This window comes from Cryptomeria japonica, chromosome 1 (genome assembly GCF_030272615.1).
Source record: "Cryptomeria japonica chromosome 1, Sugi_1.0, whole genome shotgun sequence".
Classification (NCBI taxonomy): Eukaryota; Viridiplantae; Streptophyta; class Pinopsida; order Cupressales; family Cupressaceae; genus Cryptomeria; species Cryptomeria japonica.
The window spans coordinates 460,521,917-460,547,639 of NC_081405.1; the positions used below are offsets into that span (position 1 = coordinate 460,521,917).

Here is a 25,723-nt window from a genome sequence, read left to right on the forward strand (position 1 = left end):
TCTCCCATGCAAATAATCATTAGAAACAAAAATGGAATGTAAAAAGTCATTCAATGGTGATGAGAGTGGTAAAGAGGGAAAGGGTGTTGCAGATCTAGAAGAGGTAGAGATGGATTAGAGTGATGGAGTGAAGCATCTAGATAAGGTAGGATCTAATGGAGCTTTGCTCAAAGAACATTCTTCAGAAAAGAGGGCATTGATGGCAAGGAAGAAGATAAAACAGTTGGGACTAGGTTGGATTTTCTTAGAGGGATCTAGGCATAATTCCTCCTTTCAACAAGGCTTCTTGAATGCTTTTAATCCCCATGCTTTTGTTGTCACGGAGCATTCACAGTTGTGTGTTTGATTGGTAACAAACCTTATTAGGAATGTTAAAATGCCTAGAATCCTTTTCATTTCTATGGAGATTTTTGTTAGCAAATATCCCCTTTTTTGAACTAAATCAAGTTAGAGGACCTGAAGCCGATTTTTATTCCCTGCATGTTAAAGGGGGGACTTAACAAGGGAATAATATAGTAATAATTTATCAAGTTGTCCAAAAAGGTACCTTAAGTTATAACTTTGGAAAAAGGACATTTAATTTATTTTATTAAATGGGGCTAAAAGTAAATATTGGATACATGGAAATAAATAAATAAATTTTAATCTGGAAAAAAGGGTGAATATTTAATTAAAAGAAATATTAATTACCTAAAAGGTAATTAATAATTATAGTTTGGAAGGGCATGAGAGTTTGCAAAGTGAATTGCAACTTTTTCTAGAGTTGTGGGACTCCCCAAAGCCAACCACACCATTTAAAGATCATTCATAAGTTTCAAAAAGGAAAATGCAGCTTTTGGGAAGTCATTGAAAGTTGAAGAGTGATGTGGGAGGAAGAAACACATAACCTGTCCCTATTGATTGGATGTTAGCTAACAGATTTTGCCTGGGTGTCAGATTTAGATATGAAAAAGGGCGTCAAAATGCTTGTAGGGTGAGATGTGGGAATATTCAATGGAAGTGATTTATTCCTTGGAGATTTGCAACTCTGAATTCCTAGCCATAGTATTTGAAAATAGTAAATTAGTATCAGATAATCTTATTGGTAGCAGAAGCTGTTACAAGAATTCAAAAGAGTCAAATTCAATGATCCAACATATGTCAAGTTTTTATCTATGTTAGGCACTTGTTTCGGAAACCGTCCCGGTTTTGAGGACTTGGGGTCGGCCGGAAACGTTTCCCAGCTGTCCCCGATCCCCAAAAATTTCCGGAAACCATCCCGGAAACTCGCGGACGGTCAACATTTTCCCCGAGGACTGTTGACCGTCCTCGGGACAACAAGGGACGGCTAGCTGTTTCCGGCTCATACAACAATAAAAAAAAATTCAAAAAATGATTATTATTTTAAGAGCAATCAATTTAAAATTTTTTTTGGATCCCTGATTGTTAAAGTAATTTTTTATTATTTTTTAAAAACTGCTTATATAATATTATAATATTTATTATTTAATACATAATAAATATTATAATAATTTTATAATTTAAAATTACAAATTAATAAATTATAAATTTAATAAATTATAATTTATAATCTATAGTTTGCAAAAAAGTTAAAAAGTTTATTAACTTTATTATTATCACCGACAATATCATATGGGACAATCATGCATAAGTAAAAAGAAAAACAAACTACCAATGGCACAATTAGTTGAGGCTTCACCATATGGCATATGACGATCAGGTGAAAATAGGCTTTCGACCACAGATGGATGTGTTGTATTCATGCATAACTGTACAAACAGATAATAATTTTCTTATTTACAAATAGGAAATGGAAAAAATGACAAATCCTGTATTTATTTCTATTGGCGAATAAAAAAAGCACAAATAAAGTTCACTAGTATTCACATTTTTTTATTGAGAAGTAAAGTTCCATTTTGAATGCAGATACATTTGGAAAGACAACTATCCTCTGAGTGCTTTGGTGAATATTTCCCTCCAATGAATTGCCTTCACCATTGTGTGGCCTCACTATATTATTATTCTGCATGGTTGAGATCATTTCAACCATCCATTCTTGTCCTTGAACTAGTCTCTCAAACCGAGAATCCTCTACGTCCCTGTTATTGTGACCTATCGCTTCTCTGTCTTTTTGGGGAATTTCCAACTGATTTGGGTCTTTTCTCCTTTCCCTCTAGTAATATCTCAGTTCTCTTATGACTTTCGTGCATGAAATTGATTCTGAATTTTTATAAGGAAATATTTTCTCCACATTTGGCAAGATATGGCTCTGATATCACTTAAATATCTCTTTTAATTTCCAGCAATTCCACTTAAAAAAAAATATTTCAGATAATTATGAGTTTTTTGTTTTTCCGTTACAATATTTAAATAAACAAATTTTGCTTGAATTTACTATTGCAGTCAAAATGATACGAATAAATGTGAATAAAACATTATTAAAAATATTTAAAACTAATTCAAATAACATAAAAACCTATGTTACCCCGAGTTTCTGGGACGGGGACAGCTGGCCGTCCCCTGCTGTCCCCTACTACCCAACAGCCATCCCCGAAACGTCCCCTATGTTTTTCCCAAAAAGGGGACGCTTAGGAAATGGCAAATTCCCACCCCCACGTCCCCGTTTTGTCGCCGGTACAGGACAAGGGAAAAAGGGCAGGGGACGCGTCCCTGTGGGACATAGAAAAATAGGGATGTTTCATTTTGAACGAACATTAATTTCTCACTCCTTTTGGTTGAGAGGTCGCTGGTCAATCAGCAAAATCACTATTTTCCAACCTTTAAAATTAGGGGAGCTGGATGGAGGAAACTTGATAGAATGAGGTTCTAAAGCTGTGCAGCCAAGTAGCTTGTTTGTTGTTAGAGTTAAGGATCAAGGGGATTTGGTTTCATTCTCTTTGGGAGAAGTTCCATTGACTCTTTTTCATGAGGTCCTATAATTGTCCATTTGGATGATTGTTAAATCAAATTAAAGGGGATATTGGCAAAGTCACTTGTTTCCAATCTTGAAGTGGTAAAATCGGGGGAGGTGGATGGAGGGAACTTGAAAGAACAAGGTTCTAAAGCTGTGCAGCCAAGTGGCTTGCTTGTCGTTAGAGTTAAGGATCAAGGGGATTTGGTTTCGTTCTCTTTGGGAGATGTTCCATTGACTCTTTTTGATGAGGTCCTATAATTGTCCATTGTGGATGATTGTTAAATCAAATTAAAGTGGATATTGGCAGAAAATCCTTGATGTGAAGATGTACGTGGAAAAGACCTATTTTTGAAGAGATAGTTTATAATGGATGGGATTTATATAGGACAATGTTGTGGATCCCTTTCCGTTCTTGTTGGAAAAGGGCTTCTTCCTTGTTCAATTTCTTATTTTTTGAGGATAATTTTTTTTTGTGGAGCATTGGTCCTTGGTTTTTTAGAAGGGTTGGTGTCATTGTGAGCTCATTGATGCCTTTTTTTGATCCAACATTCATTCCTATAAGTATGGTTTCAATGTCAGTTTGTCTCGTTGGTGATGAAAGATCCTATTTGATTCAAGGATTGGTACAGGTGAGAGATTTTGTTAGAGCTGATAAGTTATGAGATGATCTTTTTAGAGCAGATTTGTGAGGGATTGTGTTATGGTGAACATTTCTAAGACCCTCTTTCATTGAATTAGGATTTTGTCCTCTCAAGGGTCTTGGATTCAATTTGTAAAGTTCAAGGGGTTACCCTTCAGGTGCTTTTTGTTGCAATCAGTTATTGTATAAGTTCGTGAAGTGTCCCTCTAAGACTCTCTTGCGTTCTTGCACTGTTTGTTTGCAAAAATGTTCTAAAAAATTTGGTAGTTTTGATGCAGATTTTGTTTGGAGAAAACATAAGCACTTTCTGGCTGAGTGTGTTCTTTCTTCTCCACTATGTAGTGAGGAAGAGGGCAGTTGGTTGGTAGGAACCTTTTGAAGAATGGTGGCTGGGATAAGATTGAGGACTTGATTTTTCTGAAATTAGGAGGTGATCTGATTGAGGAGGCTATTGGAAATGAGGTGTAGGAATTTAGGGAACTGCCGGATTTGATGGATGTAACTTTTCAAGACCCTAGCAAGGAAAAGAAAGATTCATCAGCATCCAGAAACATTCTTAATATGTCTCAAATGTTAAGTAAGAAGATCCTAGCTAATTGTGGGTCTAATGCAAAGCGCAAATGGAAGAAATTCAAAGTAGAGAGACTGCGATTTGGGATTTAGTTGGTGAGGGTTCACACTGGACTATGGAAGCTCTTCCATCCTATAAAGAGAGGATGTTTCTTTTGGTGTGTGTTTGATTATTTTATCCTCTTTCATGAGGATTTGTAGAGTTTCTAAAAGGGTTAGCATTTGAGGCCCCTTGGGTTTTGTGTAGTGGTGTTAGGGTGTTTTCTCAACTTCTCTATAAAAAATCATGTAGAAATAGAAATCACATCATTTGGTATAACATAAAAATTGTCAAGGAAATTATATCTATAAAACCTAGTGAAACTTGATGTCCTTCCTCATGTTTTCCCTACATTCCACCAAGTTTCCAAGACGAGGGGACATGGGGATGGGGGGATGCGTTTCGGGGAGGGGATTTTTGAGGTCATTTTTGTGGACAGCAAAGGGGACGGGTATATATATATATATATTGATAAAGCATTCATCATATTGACATATACATTATAGAATCCTTAAAACACAAGAATAGAGTTCACATGAGAGTCAAACAAATTGATACTTAATTGCTTCCATAATTCATGTCAATGTGCATATGATATAAAATTGAAAAATTGTAATACTGCACACACCAAAATGCACAAAGGCTACAAATTTGCACTACAAATGTCAAAAACTATAAAACATCGTGATGGTGTCATGTCCCCAATTTTTGCCCATCCTTAGTAACAACATTTGTAGCAGGGTTGGTCTATTATCTGGTTCCCATAGGCTAGCAGAGCATGGAGGGAACCAACTTAGGGGCTTAGAGAGTCATGCATGAGCCTTTCAGGTAGTTTGGAGCAATTGACGACAGTTTCCTAAAATTTAGGAAGGATCCCTATTTTTTAAGGATTGACTGGGAGTGGTCTATGGGGCATCCGAAGACCTCTGGGAACGTTTTGGAGACTTTGAGTGCATCTCCTATTTTCTAGGAGGCGCTCCTATTTTTTAGGAGGAACTCCCAGTTCATTGACAGACCTTGCAGAGGTGCACACAACAGAGGAGGACCATTGGGATTCAGTTTCAGGTTGACAGGGCCAGTCTCCTACTTTTTAGGAGCATCCCTAGATTTTAGGGGAAAACTACTAGTTGGCTTATGTGGCTCAGGCATTATCCAAAGGTGGTTGGCTTCGATCAGTTTACAGTTCTGAGTTTATTTGAGCACTTGATGAATAAAATTTCTTAAGTTGATTAAATAATTAAAAGGTGATTATATTAATCACTTATCTTATTATATTATTAAATAAAAGCCATAACACCTTTCCTAGGCGTGGCAACTTGGAGGAGTTGGTTTAAGTGATTTTGGCCCCATTCAATGAATAATTGACCCCCCTAGCCAATCGAACTTCTAAAGGGATTGTCTTGCAAATAAAATAAAGTTATTTTATTAGTTAAAAAGGGCAAATGAAACCCTAATTCGAAATTAGGGTTTGGGCTGAAAAATAAAAGTTGTTTGGGAGCTCATTTTGCACATCTATGATTGGAAAATTATTATTTTTGGGAGCCATTTGGTATTTGCAGGTTTGCAATGTCTATTGCAGGTGTCTGAACTAAATTTGGAGATGGAAACCTTCAGATTTGGGTGAGAGGACGAAATCCCTCTCATATTTAAGCTACCAATTTTGCCTGGAATGCCCATATTTTGCTAGGAATGCCCATATTTTGCCAATAAGGGCCAAAAACCAGTATTTGTTAGCAGCTACAACAGGGTTACAATCTGATAATCAGATCTGAGCAATTTGGTTGACACTTTCAGCAAGTTATTGTTTATTCATGCCAGCTGTACCTCTCCTAGGTCAGCCGTACCATCCCAATCAGCTTGTGGGATGCAAATAAATTAATAAAGGGAATTTAGCAGCAGCTATTGGTTGGAAAATCATTGTTGGGAGGTCACTAGGGCAGATCAATGATCTCTTTTGTGAATTCAAGGCACATTTGAATGATATCAGCAAATTAGAGGGGAAAATAGGGTCAATTTGGTGATCTCTCCGAGCAAGATTTCAGAATAAGCTTCAAAATTGCTAGCCATCCATTCAATTGTTTTTGATAATTATTGTTTAGAAGAGTAAAACTCATTGGAGCTGTTGGTGCTAGCAGTATTTTCCTTCAATAAAGTCAATAAAGAAGCCCTCCAGGCAAGGCATTGGACCCTTGGTAGGCCAATTTGGCATGTTAGTGTTGAAGTTCAATTATTCTTTGCATTTGTTAATTGCTGTTAATAAATCAGACATTCTGAAATTTAGTTTTAGTAGTAGTCATTTGTCATTGCTTGCATTTCTACATTGCATCATACATTCTATCATCTAAAAACCCCAAAAAACGCATTACACTCAAAACTCCCTCAAAACTCCAAGTTACAATACGCTGGTCAAAGATTGTATTTGAAACAAAACAAAGCAGAATTATTTCATCTCCAAGTCGGCATCTTTTAGATGGAAAGTATGATGGCTGCCTCTAATTGGCATCTCCCAACACTGTATCAAAATCAGAGTCAGACTTTGAGTCATTGCTGCTATGAGTATGAGGGGTTGGCTCATCTAATGGAACTCCAACCAATCCCTCCTTGACTCTTTTGCCTCTCTTGCTGGTTGCTACCTCGCTCCTCACATTTGTTGCTAATCAATACTCGTTTTTCCAGCAACACCTTCAAAACATTCTGCGTTGTCTTTCTAACTTGGCTGCAAATTTCATTTTGATGTAAAAATGAAGTCAAATTCTACTCATGGAGTATTATATTTTGTCATGTTAGGGTTAGAGGGGCATGGGGGTCACAAAAATCGTTTTAAAATGTTTTTATTTTTTTAAATAAATATATATATTTTTCATATTTGCGAGCATTGGAGGATTGGGGACTACTGGTCATCCTTGAGATGGTGACGGGACGTCTCAGACATACCTGATGCATCCGGAGGACAACCGGCTGGCCGTCCCCAATTTGCCCCTTTGCTGTCTCGCCATTTTGGAAACGTTTCTAGGATTCTGGTGAATTTTAGGGACGGCTGGGAAATGTCCACAAGCTGTCCCCCATCCCCAAGACATCCCTGGGTCGGTACATGGATGAAAAAACCTGGGACGCATCCCACATGTACCCTTGTGTTTTTCTGATTTATGATCATTTATCTCATTTTCTTGTGTAGTATTTTTTAAAATCTCTATAAATTTTTTTAGTGACTTTTAAGTATATGAATATCCATTATAATTATAAAGGTCTAGGCAAAAATATATTCAATCTCCTGGGAAATGATTATTGTAGCTTTTATGAAAGCTATATAATGAATCTATGCATGTTTATCATGAGAAACAGATTATGTAGCAATAGCATTGTGATTTGTGACCTGTTTTTGTGAACAGAAAGAATGTTGTTCACTTCAATGTTTAGATGCTTTAATTAAAGACATCTGTCGAGTTTTCTGTTCTTGACAACTTGAATTTTAGTTTTGAAACAATGTTCTCAATTTTCATGGTTCATTATCTTATTCTGTCATTTGACAGGTTGACCAGATATGCGCTCAGAGAGTGCAAAGGCGTATGCGCCATGAGGAGAAGAAATATGAAAATAAAAAACAGGTAATGTATAAGTATTATCTCTTTAATGCTAATGATAAATTGATCCTATGGTGTCGTTGATGCAAAGGAAACTATTGTCTTTCACACTGAACATGTTTGTTTCTATCACATGAAATTTTCTGAGCTAAAAGTATTTTTTCTGATAAATATCTTATGCATCAGATGCGGTCATAAAATATTTATAGAAAATTGTTGTCCTCCACGCCAAACATACTTGTGTCTTAAGTATAAGATTTTGCAATCTGAGGTTAACCCCCTTTTAAGTTTTATGTCAAATTGTAATTTCTTCTTGAAATTTGTTTTGTAACAGCCGCAAATATCATTGATACTTTGAAAATGTTTTTTAGATAACATGTTTTTGACCCAAACAAATTTGCAAAATCATGTTCTGAGATAAGGCATTGAAGATGCAGTTGTATATTTATACTAGAAATTTGGTTTCTTACTTGATGTTTGTGATACATCAGCTTCTTTCAGATTCTGAAACTGTTAGGTGGATGAATCATTGCATGGAGAAGATTTGGCCTGTCTGTATGGAGAGAGTTGCATCTCAGGAAATCCTGATGCCCGTCATACCCTGGTTCTTGGACAAGTACAAGCCTTGGACTGCAGTAAGCTTTCTTTCATCTAATATAGTAACGATCTTAGTTACTTCCTTTTGAATGTCATTAGAGTTATCATTTAAATCTATGTAAGGGTCTTAACAGTTAGGATGTAGTTGATCATAAACCAGAAATATTTTGGCAACCAATATTTTAACCCTATGACCACAAGGTGGAAATCAGTCTTGTAAACATTTGCGAAACATAAACAAAAAGGGCTTGGAAAAAATAATAATAGAGATCACTTGGAATATCAGGAACAGAAATTTAGTTCCTTTCTGTGAGTGCAGCTGGAGTGGAATGGTACCCTTGGGTGCCAACTGCTATGGTACAAAGACCACTGAAAGGTGAACTGGAAAGATGAGGCTACGTCATCTTAGCTGATTATACAAGAACACAGAACAGAGAGAGAGAGAGAGAAATCAAAATGGAGAACTTTTTGATGAGCTTAACACTAAATTTTCTACCCAGTGTCATCCCTAAATCAAATGATGGCCATATGCCATTCCAGTTCACAAATGTAGTGATTAACTAGTGTGGAGTTCCATTAACTCCGGGGAGTGTACTGTGGCCTTGGCATAGCCTGTTCATTGAGAAGACACACCCATCTTCCTCAATGTGGGCTGTCACTTTGATCTAAAATGAATCACTTCCTTTGGCTAGTTTTACATGCGAAACTACTAATTACAGATATAATGAAAAATAAAGCATAGATTGTTAGGAAATTAACAATTATGTATGAAATAGGGGCAGTGCTGATATACTCTAAATCCCAAATGATAGCATTAAGGCCTAGGAGAGTACCTCTTAATGATGATGTGGTACAAAAACCACTAAAAGGTGAACTGGAAAGATGAGGCTACATCATATTAGCTGATTATACAAGAACATTAGAACAGAGAGAGAGACATTAAAATGGAGATTTTATTGATAAGCTTAGCACTGAATTCCTCCAGTGCCACCCCTAAAACAAATGATGACCACCTGCCATCCAGTTCACCAATGGCACTGATCAACTAGTGTGGAGTTCCACTAGCTCTGGGGAGTGTACTGTGGCCTTGGCATAGCCTGCTCATTGGGAAGACATACCCATATTCCTCAATGTGGGCTGCCACTTTGATCTAATTTAAAGCACTTCCTATTGCTAGTTTTACATGGGAAACTACTAATTACAGATCTAATGAGAAAGAAAGGATAGATCATTAGGAAACTAATTATGTATGAAATAGGGGCAGTGCTGATGTCGTCTGAATCCCAAATGGTATGCACTAAGGCCTAGGAAAGTACCTCTTGATGATGAAGAGGTGAAAGAGGGGCTAATGAAGGCCCTTCAAAAGATATATAGTAACAAGAAGGCGTTTGTACTTCAAATGCAGTGGCTTGCCTTAATGAATCTTTAGGGCACGACATTTAGCAAACTAGAGGTGAGGATGGATAGGGCTAAATTAGCTCAATGACCCTTTTGGATGCTAGACGTGGCACGACAATGATGCAGGAAGGTTAAAGATGCTTGCCACTAGCATACTTTCACAAGTTGCTAGTTCCTCTATTGCAAAGAGGAATGGTTCCACATACAGTTTCATTCATTTGGTCAAGAGTAGTAAGCTTAGCTTTTGATGAGTTGAGAAGTTGGTGGATGTGCATAGTGCCTTGCAACTTTGGGATCAATAGATTTCTAATTATTGATAGAGTCCAGCTGCATGATAGGATATTGCTCTCAAAGATACCACATAGATTGATGAGGAGGCATTGGAGGCATTACTTGCGGTTCCATTGGATGAGGCAGTCCCTCACTGTCAATGACTTGAGTCAAACTTTGATTTTGATTTAGGCAAAGATGAGGTATAGGCATAGCAGCAATACATCTAGTTTTCAGTATTTTGTCATTTTGTAGTTGTAGCCTTTCAGCTTTTTCATTTTGTTTTATGTGTACATTGTTAATAAAGTCTGAAGTGATTATAGATTGAGTTGCTAATTTTTATTCAATTAATGCACATTCTCAATTCAGCTCCAATGTTACATAATATGGTTATATAATTAATATGGTGAATGCCTTATCATATAATTATTTGAAATTTTATATATTTTAAAATTCTCCCCATATTTCTAATTGCCATCTCCTAAAAAATGGTCTTCAAGAAACACCGTCACTGAAACATGTCCTTACATCCTAGAAACTTTGCGGAACATAGGTTTATTGTAATTCAACTTATGTAAGCGTGGGTATTTTTTAGATAAATTTCAGATCTATTTAGTATTGTTGATTTATTTTTTGCAATATTGTGGATTTTTTATATGAATTTATGTAATGTCCCCACTTTGAAATATAATTTAATAATAAATAATAATAATTAAATGAAAATACAAAAGAATAAAAATAAAAATATAAAAGAATATAATTAAATATAATTAAAATTTGATTAAAGTTAATGAATGGTCAAAAGGCATGAAATGATAAGTTGTGACTCCCCCAAATATGAGGTATAAAAGGGAGAAGAGAACTCATTTGAAGGGGAATCAGAAGTGTAGATCTGATTTAAATAAGAAGTGCAAATCTGATTGTGAAAGATTGTGTCCCTTTCAAATGTCAAAAATAATGAAGAGTTGCACTCGTTCAAAGGGTGCTAATGGTGAAAGGGTGTGTCTCTTGCAAAAGGGCATACATGATGAAGAGGTGTGACCTCTCCCTCACATTGAGAGATATAAAGGAAAGGAATCAAAAGCCTCCAGTGATAGCACCATCGGTCAGACCAAATCAGAACTGTTATTAAGTTACAGGCAGTAACATCCTTGTTCTTGGTGGTATGCATGGGGATGTGCTTAATATGTATGCTTAATATATGAAGCCTGATAATGTTCTTATGCAGAATTTAATAGTAATATTAATATAGACTGCAATTAATATATGACAGTCATACTTAATTTCATATACATTAGAAGTTAGTGTACTCAAAACCTAAGTACTTAATCAATTCTAATTCTTCCCCAAGGAGAGGCGTGGTGTTGTTAGGGAGAGGCGGAATAAATCCATCCCAAAATTAGACTGTGAATGGACTGATGATCCTGAAATCTGGGCTGCATTATGAGCCCCAAGGGTGAATGGACTGATGTTCCTGAAATTTGGGCTGCATTGTGGAGGTGGTGTCATCGAGCCCTAGACAAGCAAATCCCCCATCCAGGGTTGGGAATTAGAGGGATTAAGAATTTTTGGTAAGGATTTTTTATTACTAGCCTTTCAATGTGCAACAATGTTTTGGTCAGAGATGGCAGTGGTGAACAACAGGGGAAAGCTACCCCTTCATTTGTATCATAGATTTGTTCACTAATAATGCATGGAATCAGTTTACAACTTCACCAATATGTTAGACTTGGAGAATCAGAAAACAACTGTTGCATGAAATCAATTTACAACTTCACTAATAATATTGAAAGGCTAGTAATAAAAAATACTTACGAAATCTGTTATAACTTAAACAATTTTCTCTAATTTTTTATCTCAAATTCCCCATAACAGATTTTGTAAGGATTTTTTATTACTAGCCTTTCAATATTATTAGTGAAGTTGTAAATTGATTTCATGCAACAGTTGTTTTCTGATTCTCCAAGTCTAACATATTGTTGAAGTTGTAAACTGATTTCATGCAAATCTATGATACAAATGAAGGGGTAGCTTTCCCCTGTTGTTCACCACTGCCATCTCTGACCAAAACATTGTTGCACATTGGACAATCAAAAAACAGATAGAATTAGTGTGGCGACGATAACAATATATAAAAAATCTAAATATTAAAGTAAAACACTCTTGGTTCAAGATTTAATCCATTATAGGAGAAGGAATTTCTACCCTTCCCTTTTCATGGCATTCGTTCCCTTGGTTATAGAGATTATTTAATTGGTTAAAGAACATTTTGCAAATTGAAAATTTTGAAATTTGCTATCATTAACAAAAAATTAATTTAGAAAGCAAAATCTATATGGTATTCCAATGATTTTTAAAATTATTCAAATTGGTTTTTTTTCAAATCTAAAAGTTAAATGTTTTTTGTTCTAGTTTTTAATCCTTTTGTGAAGTTTTCATTAATGTCCAGAAAATAAGGTGTTCAAGGCGATTTTTTAGTAACTTAAACTACAAAATCTTGTTTTCTTGCAATTGAGAAAATCCCTATTTTCGAATGTTTAGAAATTAAGTGACCGAATCTTCTTTGTATTAATTTTTGGGGTCACAAAATGAAAATACTCACAATGGTTGACTTTGCAAATCTTTCTACAGTAGGAGATCGAAAAATACCAGATTGGTAGATACACAGGTCATTTTTTCTTCCCACACCATCTTCCTTCTCCTCTGTCACGCTGACACTAAAAAATGACTTTATTTTTTTAGGTTTTCGAACTTAAGTTTTATTACTTTTGTTTTCTCATTTCTTTTTGTGATTTTGATGAGTTTAACTCGCTTTGAGCCATGCCAAAAATTGTTTGCAATTTTATCGGTGATTGACTCACGACCAACTAGGGCTCACAAGTACTCGCAAGTCTTGCGATTTTTGGGTGAGTTTTTCAACTCTAGTTCAAGGGGATTTTCACTAACTCAAGATACAAGATCTTATTTTCTTGCGATTGGACATCATTTATTAAATTTGCAAGCTTTGTATCATAGGTTTAATCTAAGTTGGAGTTTGTGCCTTTTCACCATTCCCTTAAGTTAATTTACCAAAGTGTTCATGTTTATGTATTTTAGCCTATTCAATCTTTATGTGTACTTGCATTGTTTTGTTCTTTGCATTTAGTTGAACAATGCAAGTGTGTTAGTATAGGAATTTCTTTCAGTCAGAAAACTTGAAAATCTCTTTCTAGTATTGATGTGCTAAATTACAAAAAAGTAGGTTTTTATTTAGTTTGCTTCTATTGTACATTCAAAATCACCCATAATACATTGTAAAGATTGTGAAATAGAAAATACACGTGCATAGTAGATTTGTTTTTATGTTATAGGGAGCTTCCCCTTCTAATTGGAAGAGTAGTTATTGAACTTCTATTTCATTTTTCGTTGCATTGAAAAGTGCAAATTACAATGCTAACAATTTTTCCATTTCTCTTGAGGAAAAAACAATTCAAGGTTAATTTATCAAATTTCAACGCCAAGGTAATATAACTTATCAATTGGGGCTTATAATAATTTAACTTAATTTAATCGTAAGAATTTAGATAGAGAATTATATAGTGAATAAATAAGATGAGAATATGAGGTGTTTCCTATAAGATAAATTACAATTTTGTTCAAGAAAATAGGAGATTCTTAAAATTTTAAGCTTGTCTATTGTACAAAATTCATGGGACCATCTACTTGTAAAAACTTCTAAAAATTTTGAGTAATTTCAGAGTAGTTGACATTTTCTTTTGAATTTAGTAAGATTCCAGAAGAAGATAAGATTCCCACCATAATGATAGTAGTGAAAAATATTCGAGTTGAGCAATGTATTCATAGATACATTACCCAAACTTAAAAGATGAGGTGGACAATGGATTCACCCCTAAAAGTGCTGGACAAGAGATTCATCCATCTAAATGATGTGTTAGAATCTTCTAGAACACAGTTAGACTAGGACAAGAATTAACACCAAAGAATAAATTGAAATTATTAAAATGTATTGGCAACGCCACTTGATCTCCTCCAAAAATTACAAAAGCTATGAAGCACAGGGTCTTGCACATCATGTTGTGAAGGCTATAATCCCAAATGAATCAAAACAACTAGCTCAAGTTATATCACTAGAAATTAAAATGGAGAATCCAAAACAAATATACAATATTTAAACCAGCCTTCCATGAAAAAACCATTTTTAAAAATAAATTAATGAAAACAGGCTTAGAAATAACCAACGCAAGGAAAACCAAAAAATCCTAAATACATGAGTTATAACCAAGGTCACCAAGGAATGGGGAGACTTGGAGACTTAGGAGTTTGGCACCAGTATTGGTATGTCTAATTCTAAAAAAAATAGGAGACGGGTACTTGGAGATGCCAATTTTTTTTAATATAATTTAATAATTTCCAAAAAATATCATATCATAGAACTTTGAAAACAAGAGTAGTGGTAAAGTTTAAGTTTTAACATTAACTTTAAAGTCTAAATAGACAAATCAAAATGTCAAATCACAAATATCGTTGTGTTGTATGGAGTCAGAGTTCAAAACTCATCCTACATTTGTTGGATTTTTGAGTATTAGACCAGCAATCAGACTTTCAATATGTAATTTCAGATTAGGATTAAGTGAAAAAGACTAGTAAATGAAAGAAAGAAATGAGTGCACAAGAGACCAACTCAATTACCCTGGGAAAACCTCCAAGGAGGAAAAACCCAGCACTAAAGACCTACAGGTCAGATTATGTATTCAATTCTGAATTGTAATAATACAATACTTAGCTCAAAAGTGAGATCTTCAAACTGCACACTTGCATGAATCAGATCTGCCCTTTTTAGACACCAGGTCTGCACTTTAACATCAACCAGATCTGTACCTTGACATGCACCAGGTCTGCTCCTTTTAACAGCTGAATCTGGACATTCACATGCACCAGGTCTGCACTTTCTTGGCAACTGAATCTACACTTTCAGTTTGCAATTAGGGCATAGAGATCTTCACAGAAAGTTGAATCTTGTGTTATCAGCAGAGTCTTCAACTTTGCACAATAATATTCGCACTTCTAGGTATCAAGGTCGCGCTTAGATTAGACTGAATTTGCACCTTGATTGAAGTATTTCACATAGACTGAATTCGCACCTTGCTGGAGTTATTTCGCATAACTGAGAGCATAAGCAAAAACTGAATGCATTTGACTTGTGAAATGTCTTTTATTTATATGCACCTTTAACCCTTATTTGTAAGTCGGCCTCCTTTAAGTTTTGATGCCAATATTATTATGGCATGTGTATTTAGGATAGCGTGAGGAATAGGGCAGGGCCTAGACTTGGGGCACGTTACCCTTTAGGGCCCAGACCTAAAAGGGTTCGGATGTTGCCTTAAGGCAATCCGAACCCTATATAGCCCTAGTTACAAACAACAACATTTCTCATATTAGATTATCATTACATACTGAAATTCAAAAACATTGATATTTGATTCTGATATGCAAACAAAAAACAAAAATCAGAAATCTATCATCTACTCTTCAATGTTTTGATCATCCATATCAAGGTCCTTAGCTATGATGCTCTCCATCTAATCATCACTCTCCAGCTTAGGTTCCTCTGATGGTAGTAGAACTGGGGGTAATTCATTAAGGTTATCTGGTTCAACTGCTTCATCCACCATGGCTGCATCTTCTCCGTTAGGTGCAATTTGCTCCCATTTTGCTTAAGGACCCTCTACGTATGGAGGATCAACATGAGCGAGAGACAAAGAGAGCCATGAATGCACACCAAGTTCTTTGCTTTCTTTGACCCTAATCCGTTCCTCTTTAGTGAATGAACAAAACCATAAGTACTCCAATTCCTCGCACAAGATTAAGAGCTAGCTACGTACTTGTGAGAGCAATCTTATTGCAAATAATTGCAATTCAAGAGTTTCACCTCCATGTTTCCACCACCATTCCGTAGGGTCTTTCTTTGCTCGCATATCATATAAAGCTTCCACTGAAGCAAAATCACCGTGCCCATGTGAAAACGTATTCCATTGACTCCTCATAACTGAATCATCCTCACCTTGACCATGAATCTTTCTAATTGCAGCCTAAAATCCCTTTATTACCTCTCTAGCCTCATGTGGATCCCTTTTAAGTGTCTCTTGTGTGTTATGCCATTTAGGATTTAAGGCATAGGCAACACAATGAAAGGGTGTGTTAAGTTTGTTCCATCTTCTATGTAACTTTTCTTCTATGAAAGGATGTAAAGAAAGATCTCTAGCATCTATTATTTTCTTGACTCTTTCACACATGGAATCTATTTCTTCATAAATTTCTCCCAAACATGACTTGTCTAAGTCTACAAATTTATTCACCTCACATATGGGCCTAATAAAGTCCACAACAAATCTAACATCAGACCAAAAATGACCATTAAGGACCAAAGCTCTCACCTCAACTGTAGTATCTGATGTAAATTGTCTCCAAGCTGCCCATGCATCACTAACTATGGTGGAACACAAATCCCCTTTGACTTCACAAAGATGGTCAAGAAGAATAAAATAAGATGCAAACCATGTATCAATAGGTGTCAAAGTTCCACCTTGGCAAATTTACTATAAATGGCTTGTGTGTGGTGATGGTTCCATATGAACATCTGTATTTTTCTTCTCTTTTTTATGATATCTGAAATCCACTAGAACTTGCCAATATTTTTGAGTGCATTATTCAATGAATGCACACAACATGGTGTCCAAAATATATGCTTGTACTTTTTTTGCACCATAAAACCTTCTCAGTAATAACTTGGACTACATATGATGCCCCTACCTCCTCAATTTTGTCACATAGCTGGTTATGAATAAATTCTACATTTTTTTCTTGCTCTGAACAATGGATTGCCTTCAAAAAGTAAGGCCCTTTGCTGCATGCTACCATGACATTAAGTAGTGGACAATTTCTAGTATTTGTCAACCCATCCATTACAATGCTACATCCTTCTGTAGCCCACAATGGGTGTAGTTTGTTGCTCTAATCAAAGTTTTTATTTATCAATTAGAGTAGTGCGAAACTTTTCAGACTTAGGTGGCTTATACCCAGCTGGTCCACTATTGATAGCTTGGACCATCTCTCCAAAGATCGTTGAGCGAGCAACATTAAATGGTATTCCATTTGCATAAGAGAAGTATGCAATTGCTGCATCAATTGCTTCTTGACCTTGCACATCAAAAAGTCTTTCAATGGGGGTTGAGCTGCTAATGCATGGTCTCTTGTGAGAATGTTGTGCTGCTACATTTCTAGAAGACGAGCTGTAGCAGTTGTCCCTATCATTGAAGCATTCAATGAGACCAAATAGTGAACACAGTTCACATGCCTTGTGAATGCTTTTGGCTTTCACATTTTGCATACATGTCTACGGTTCTACTAGCACAATTACAAACACAATTCGCATGCCTTCTGAATGCCTCCACATTTTGCATACATGTCTGCAAACACAATCGCACAACAACTGTGCTGGTAGACATGTATGCAAAATATGGAAGCATTCACAAGGCATGTTGATTTGAACTATCAACTATGTAGTTTCATTTTTTGTCGTTTCAGTTTCAGACTTTATACCTAGCTGGTGCGAAGCTTTGCATACAAGTACACTAGCAGACATGTAAGCAAAATATGGAAGCGTCCACATGGCATGTGTTCCATACAACTGCATTGGCAGACATTTTGCTTACATGTCTGCCAATGCAGTTGTACGCAACTACACTCACAGACATTTATGCAAAATGTGGAAACATTCAGTCACATGGTGTGAAGTTGAATAGGAACTATTTACAATTTAAAAAAATGTCCAGATCAATGCCTCAAAAAACATGATTGAATGCCATGATTGCAGGCCGCAGGGGGTTTAGACTTTTAAACTTTAAAATTTTGAAAACAAATCAAAATGTAAATGCACACCTGGTTGCAGTCTTAGGCGCATGTTTTGCAATCTTATGTACATGTTTCACTCTGCTAGGGCAGCTTTAGTGCTTCAAAACGTCGAATGAAGGATGCAAACAACATTTTTTGTTTTTTGTTTTACGCCTTTTGCTTTCTTTTTTTTGGAGTAGATGTGTGGGAGACATCTGGGAACTTGGTGGGAGACAACAGGAGACGCCGAGTTGAAGATTCTGACCAAAAATGTGGACTCTAGGTGTGAAACGAATCGGAGATGCGTCTTCGTCTGCAAGACATGTCTTGCAGGGGAGACAGGTCTCCTAGTTTCATTGATTGTAACAAACATTACTATGGAAATGAAGTACAACTTTACCTCAAAACAAAGAAATTGACATAATAATTGTAGTTTGCGAAGACAAGAAAGGCAATAAACTAGTTGTAGGCTAGCAAAAAACCATTTGAAAGGTTCAGTCCACAAAATTCTTCATACTTAAGAGGATAACTTGATAGTAGAAAATCTTTAATACTTAAGAACTAGTTTGCAAAGACAACTTCATTCGCTATGAATTCTTCATGAATGTTAGCACTCTCACAAAAGAAGTGGATCATGCAATATTAGTAGAATTAGTGGACTCAATTTCAATATGTGCTGATTAGACTTACTTGGATAGTGGTTGGGCTGGTCAGTCATCCCTACCGAGCTTGTCCGTGGGCTGAGAATCTGTCACCCGAACCTCGTGCTGCTATTGGGCGGCTGACAGCCATTATTCCCACCATGATGATTACTACCATAGGACATACCACTGCCTTGGTACCCACAAGAATGGCCATCTACCTTGGTATTGGTGATTGCATATATAAGGAGAAAGATTTGCGATATCACTCTTTCTCTCTGGCGCCCTAGCAAGGCGTTACAACCTGACACCTATCAGGGAGGGGTTCCTTTATCTATTTCTTCCCGGGCACGCTATGCTCAGGTAGGTACAGGTCCTGGCCCTATACTTCTTTTTCACCCCGCTCAGGCCCCCCTTCTGCGAGCAAGCAAGCTTATTTCTGAATTCAAACCGAGCAACCAATGATTTATAAGAGGGGAACTTTGTGGAAGACCCTTACCCACACGGGCTCCTCCCTAATGAATGAAATAACATGCAATGTGTAAATCCAAGGCCAACAAAATAGTGACTGAGTAGAACTTGACAAAATGATAGTAATTTAATACAATTAAATTCTAGGATAGAAATGTATTAATGTAAGCAACATCATAATAGATGGAAGAGACCATCTTCTTACAATACCAAAGGGCATGAAGATCAATATATATGTGAAAAAGATGGTATGACTAAACCTTTAGAATCACATATCTAAATACAAAAATTGACTACAACGTGCAATCATTGTCACTCAAAATGCTTGAAATGCCAGAAATGCACCCATCTTAATTTTCCATTTCATCAAGGACATTCATAATAGACAACAGCCAAATTCCACAACATAAGAACATCCTAATACAAGGTGACAAGGTAATGAATTACAAAGTCCAGAAGAGTAATATAGCTAATGTATGGCCAATTGCGTGCCTAGTGAGGGAATTGGAAATGTGCCTCTTGATATGCATGCAAACTAGCCTGAGGCATGCAACCCCTTTTATTTTTCTAACATACAGAAAGATTTTTCTAACCCCATGCTGAGAAGTCATCACCTCCTCCGAGTCTATCTTTGAATCTGATAGTGCTAGCCATTAGGAGAAATGTGATGTCGAATATATGCTTCTCTTGAATTTTCCACAAAATTGAATAGCCTCAGGTTCGATTAACTATAGCTCTGATACCATGTAAATGTTATTCAATTTTCAATTCAAGATGCAAGTTATATTCAAGGTTATCTTTTCTTTCAAGTATATGTTATTTCTTATTATAATAAATCTGATTATTATCTGGTATGTTGCAGATGGAGAAAGAGCATTTATGAATTTCGATGTTCTTCTCATAATCACCGATTGATATATATATGCCAATAAGGAGGATCAAGCAATACCTTGACCGGTCATGTCTATTAGACATGACCGATCAAGATATTACTTGATCGCACCTCTTCAATCATAATCGCATTTAACTTATACCAATCGGTGTGCATATAACTAACAAGTTTAACCGATGCTAACCGATGTGCATATAGTTAACAAGTGAAACCAATACTAATCGGTATGTATGCATTTAATAAACCCGATAACAATCGGTATACATGCAGTTATTAATAAACCCGATAACAATCGGTATATATGCAGTTATTAATAAACCCGATAACAATCGGTATACCATGCATTAGTTAAGAACCCGATTATTAACAATGTTATATATAAGAATCGAGGGATACGATCACAATTAGATCGTTTATCATGCATACTCTTATTGATATAATATAAATGACATATCGAAGAGTAATTATATTTATCAGACGAAGGAATGATGACTGAAGTCTTATCATAGTCTATCGATGAGATGGATGATTGAATGAGAGACTTCATTTATCTCTTATTCAATCATTTATCTTACCGAGGCTATCATGTATCAACAGGAGGCAAGCCATTACTGACCAATGGAGGGTAGTTATGCATATATCTTGTTACGTCGTTTTGTCTTTGTGTAATGTCCCCTACTAGGATTTGGTCTAACTAAACCATAATTAATCTACTTCTATACATTTTGACTTAAAACTAACTTGAGTAGGAGATGAATCTAACTTAACATGAATCAAATCAGTGTTATCATAATCTTCTGCCTGATATTGAATTGATAATTCAATCTGATTTATAGTCTCGGACTTAATTGTTCATTGAAATTACTATTTCTATATATATATATATATATATGCATGTGTGTGTATGTGTATGTGTATGTAATCGTTATTATATAAATAATCCCTATTCTGATTTAAACCTATAAATAAACAAGTAAATGAATTATATTATTTAATAAATCTTTTATATATTTATTAGTTACCTATTTATTAATTACCTATTAATGAGCAGTTTCTAGAAATTATTATACTAATTATAATTATTATATTATTATTAATATTTATATAATTATTAAAATTCTACATAAGAATATTATCAGGCTTCATATATTAAGTACTCATATCATGCATACCACCCAGAACAAGGATTTTACTGCCTGTAACTTAATAACCATTCTGATCTGATCTGATCGATGGCTGCTAAATATTCTCTATTTCCCTAAATCCCTCCCCTCCATGAATGATGGGAGCGTCTTCTTATATAATTTTTGTTCTTTGAACAATGAGTCACATTGGACAAGACATGTCTCACCGTTTTGGTAATCGACACTCTCCATAATAGTTTCTAATCAGATCGATAATGTCTAATGTATCCCTTCTTTAATCGTAGCTTATTCTTGTCTCCATTCTAATCGATTAGACTCCTATTCTAATTGCTCCCTTTCATTCCGTAATTGATTGGGTTTCAGATCACTTCCCTTCCATTATAGTTATCGTGTCACTTCATATTGGAGAGTTATGTCTTTTCCTTCAGGCACAGTCCTCTTAGGAGTGGCCCCCATATCTTTTACCGTTTCACTTTCATCACACATAGTTTGTTAACAAATGTATTCGCTGTCTAATGAAATCTCCTTAACATATTTCTCATGGACCGCTGTATAAGCAATTATTGACATGCATGAATAGTAATGAATCGCTGCTATTACTTCATATTCTAATAGTAATGAATCCCCTTAAATAATGTAATTTAATATGTATATTAAACGTAAGGAAAAGAAAGAATGATAATAATAATATTACGAGAACATTGTTATTCAATGAAACATTAATGAAGTGATATTACACTCAGGCTCTTGACGATAAATTCTGCATACATGTTTCTCCCATGGGGATGACAATATAACTCCATTCAAAGTTGATGGAAACACTCAGACCCATGCTGAAGGGAATCTCAATCATAAATGGCGATTTCAAAGGCTCTCAGATTTGTCTGTGTTACCCTTAGGTAGGTTTTTAACATTTTGTCATGGAACATTTATTATTACATTTTCTTGAGATGAGAAGCATCAATGGAATACTCCGGTGGGGGATTGTCTCTATGATATCTGGAGTTAGTTAGAAAAGAGTAGCAAGTCTAGCATACTGACCAGGTATTTGTCCTTGTTTTGTGTAGATAATAATAATTTATATATATATATATAAAACAATCAAGGAGGGGATATGACAGTCTTATTATAATATTAATATTATTTTTATATTAATGAATGATTAATATTACTATTAATATTATTAATTACATAATAAATGATAATTTATTATTATGATGAAGAATCACAAAATCTATTATTGATTACATCACTAGGATGTGGGGTTATGACAACCCTCTTACTTTAGAGGAAAATTGTGAAGTCTCATAAATGAGACGATTTTCCCATATTATTAAATGTTAATTAATAAATGTTTTAATTATCGTATTTATTTAATCACAATAATCCAATGTCCAAAGAGGGGTTATGCATATATCTTGTTACGTCGTTTTGTCTTTGCCATGTCATTCTCTTGGCATTGGAGACTAGGACTGTGGACCTCCAGTGAGGAGGTGAATTTTACAGAGGGCTGGTGGCTATTTCCTAGCTTTTTCCATACATATTATTAGAGGAATAACATCATAAGGTGGGTAAAGTCTTGTGTAATGACCATTCTTGTGCAATACAGGATTGAAGTGTTCAAAATTTGCTGGAACCTCTATATTGTTAAAGGAAATTCACATTCCAAGTATGGAATTTTTTCTTATTTTGTGAAGGTGAAGCATGTGAATGAGATAGTGTTGATCTTTATATGCAATGGAACCTTGGTTATTATTTTTGTGAAGGTGAGGTTTGAACTGAATGTCAGATGAAAAGTTGGAAGTTATATATTGGTTTGAGTTTAAGAAAGTTTCAAATTTGGCTTAAAAAATGTCCCGATGGGGACCATTTAATATAAAGTCTATAAGACATAAAACTATTATTTTTAATTTTTTTTTTTAAGCAAATGAATATTAATTATTCACTGGAACGAAATCCAAAAGAATGTAGCATACGGTTAAACCATTTGATAACCTGTTTGAATTTGGCTATCTACAAAAACCATTTAATAGCTGCCTAGAAAAAAATGCTTAGCATGAGAGCTAAGAAGAGAATGGTGAAAACAAGGCAAGTACATCCACATTGGATTGGACATATCACATAGCATATAGTGACAGATAACCAACACTGTAAGATTATGCTTTAAGGGTGTTTAACTGTTTAAGTAAAGCTGATAGTTAATGTAAGATAAGATCAATTGCAATAAATTGGTGATGAAAAATTTACCAGATTTAGACTATTGTTTATTTCATATGGGATTTACAAGTTCTAATCTGACAAAAGAAGGAATCTTAACTACTGGGTAGGATTCACCTACTGTCTAGGATCTGTGGGATTTAAAAACTGGTTCTTTTGAGTACACATGATCTTGTTGGGTTTAATGCATCTAAAGAGGAAGGGATCTCAGGTTTAGCAAAACGTTTTGAGAAGTTATAATATGCCCTTTTTCTCTGATCTTATTCTTTTGTATATCTTTTTTCCTTTTTACAGAAAAAAGTCACCATACAACATTTGTACTTGGGAAGGAGTCCTCCAGTATTCACTGAAATCCGTTCTCTTAGTAAATCTGAAGATGATGACCACATGGTATGCCTGCACTTTTAATTGGCTATTGTACCAGTTAATGAATTTTAAAATATCTGGTTTTCCTACTGCTGTGGAATGCATGCACGTGTGTGCATTTGTATAGGCTGACATGAATAGTTCTCATGTATAGGTGCTGGATATGGGAATGACTTTTCATTCAGCAGAGGATATGAGTGCAGTAATTGCAGTGCAATTGAGAAAGCGTCTTGGCTTCGGCATGTGGGCAAAATTACACGTGACAGGAATGCAACTTGAAGGAAAGGTGTGATTCTGTTATTGCTCTCCTTTGACCCATCACTTTGTATCCTTAAGTTTTATTCTAATATTTGTTTTAGTCTAACATTTGTCGGCTCATATCTAGCAATTAATAGGAGAATGAAGCAGGCTAAGGGAAATAGTAAAGGGGACTTCAATGTACTGAATACTTGTGGTTCCCAGTGCCTTTTGACACATTACATATGTATATATCTAAGGAAACTATGGACCACAAACTTTATTTTTACCTAATCTGCTTAGCATAAATCTGCATTTTGTAATAAATGTTTTCGGGATAAAATATCATTAGTTTAAAATCCTTGAATAATATGTTTTCATATTGTTTGCTTTGAAGTTGTATGTATATGTTTTCATTATCTTGTCAAATGACACCATCCATTTGTGATGATAAGCAAGCTTGCATACCAATGCGTATATCATACCTATTTCATTGACTTGCAATTTCCCATAATCAGTCCTAGGTTTTGCAAACTATCCACAAGCATATTATACATGTTTACATACATTATACATTGTGTAAACTTTCATGCTAATTATTTCCTAATTGCATATGCATATGTATGCATGCGCATTGCCAAGTTGGTGCAGTTGCTTATGTTCCATGATGCAGATGCAATATTTGAAGTTTAGACAATTACGTTCAAATCTTTGAATGAGTATAATAGATGTGTTAGTTTTCATTTTGATTTCTTTGACAATTTTACATGTATTCTATAAGTATCTTGTCAAACTATACTTTCTACTTGTTATGATGAGCAAGCTTGTATACCAATATGAAGATCACACCCATTTCAATGACTTGCAAGGTCTAATAGCCAGTCCTAGATTTTGCAACTATCCAATAACATATAATACATGTTTGCATACAATATTTATTACTTCATGCAAATTTGATAATTACAAAGTTATTGATCTTGGTTTGGGTTTCCTGGTTTGATTTGCCAATTTAGTGATTTTTTTAGGGTTGCATTCATCCTAACAAAAGCATAAAAAATTATAAATATATACATATTTGCAGCCTAAAAATAGAAATAATAAAATTCTAAAGGCATTATACATATTTCCTAGTATTGTTAATATACGAAAATATTTATGAGCCTTATACATCATTAATAAAGTTTTTGATTAAGGAACAAACAGGTTTTGAGGGGACTTGATTTCCCTTACAACAGGTTTTAAAGGGACCCGAAACTCTCTGGACTTAGCAGGAAGCCAGAACCCAAAAGCAAGATGCTGCAAAAAGATAGCACAAAGACTAACAACAGCCAAACATCAGCCAAACTCCAACAAAAGGGCATCAAAGAACTGGCTGAAACACCCACAAGGCCAAAGCCATCAAACAAGAGAGACTAATGAGCCAAGCATAAGCATAGGGATATAACAGGCTCCCTTACCATGAACATGGGTTTTAACATGGCTCCCATAACCACCACCTACGGGGACATAAAAATCAAACAAACAAACCAATCCGGAATATTGGGTTTTGAAAAGGCCCCAGAACCTTCACCTGGGGTAGAAACACAAACCCATTAGACACCAAAAGCTCAAACTCCAACCAAATCTCCACCTCCATAGAAGAAAAAAGAAAGAGGGAAAGAGCATAGATGTCAATAGGAATCCCATCCACCAAAACATGAGGAACAAAGGTCCCCATCAAGCAACAACCAAATTCACCCACCAAACCAAGCCCCACCTCAATAGGAACCTTGTCCACCTCAATAGGATTAGCTAGCAGTGAAGAGGGACAAGAAGAAAACCAAACCCTGGCCACCCCCACACAAGGGTTCCTCA

The 25,723-nt window shown here is 35.4% G+C and overlaps 1 protein-coding gene across 1 annotated transcript in view; it reads left to right on the forward strand.

Moving 5' to 3' along the window:
- LOC131064277 (C2 domain-containing protein At1g53590) overlaps positions 1-25,723 on the forward strand; it is a 126,487-nt gene that overhangs the window by 25,966 nt on the left and 74,798 nt on the right. Inside the window, exons 2-5 of the mRNA XM_057998373.2 lie at positions 7,695-7,769; positions 8,237-8,380; positions 23,561-23,656; positions 23,787-23,918. Of these exons, the coding sequence (XP_057854356.2) occupies positions 7,695-7,769; positions 8,237-8,380; positions 23,561-23,656; positions 23,787-23,918 (447 nt within the window). The remainder of the gene's footprint in view (positions 1-7,694; positions 7,770-8,236; positions 8,381-23,560; positions 23,657-23,786; positions 23,919-25,723) is intronic.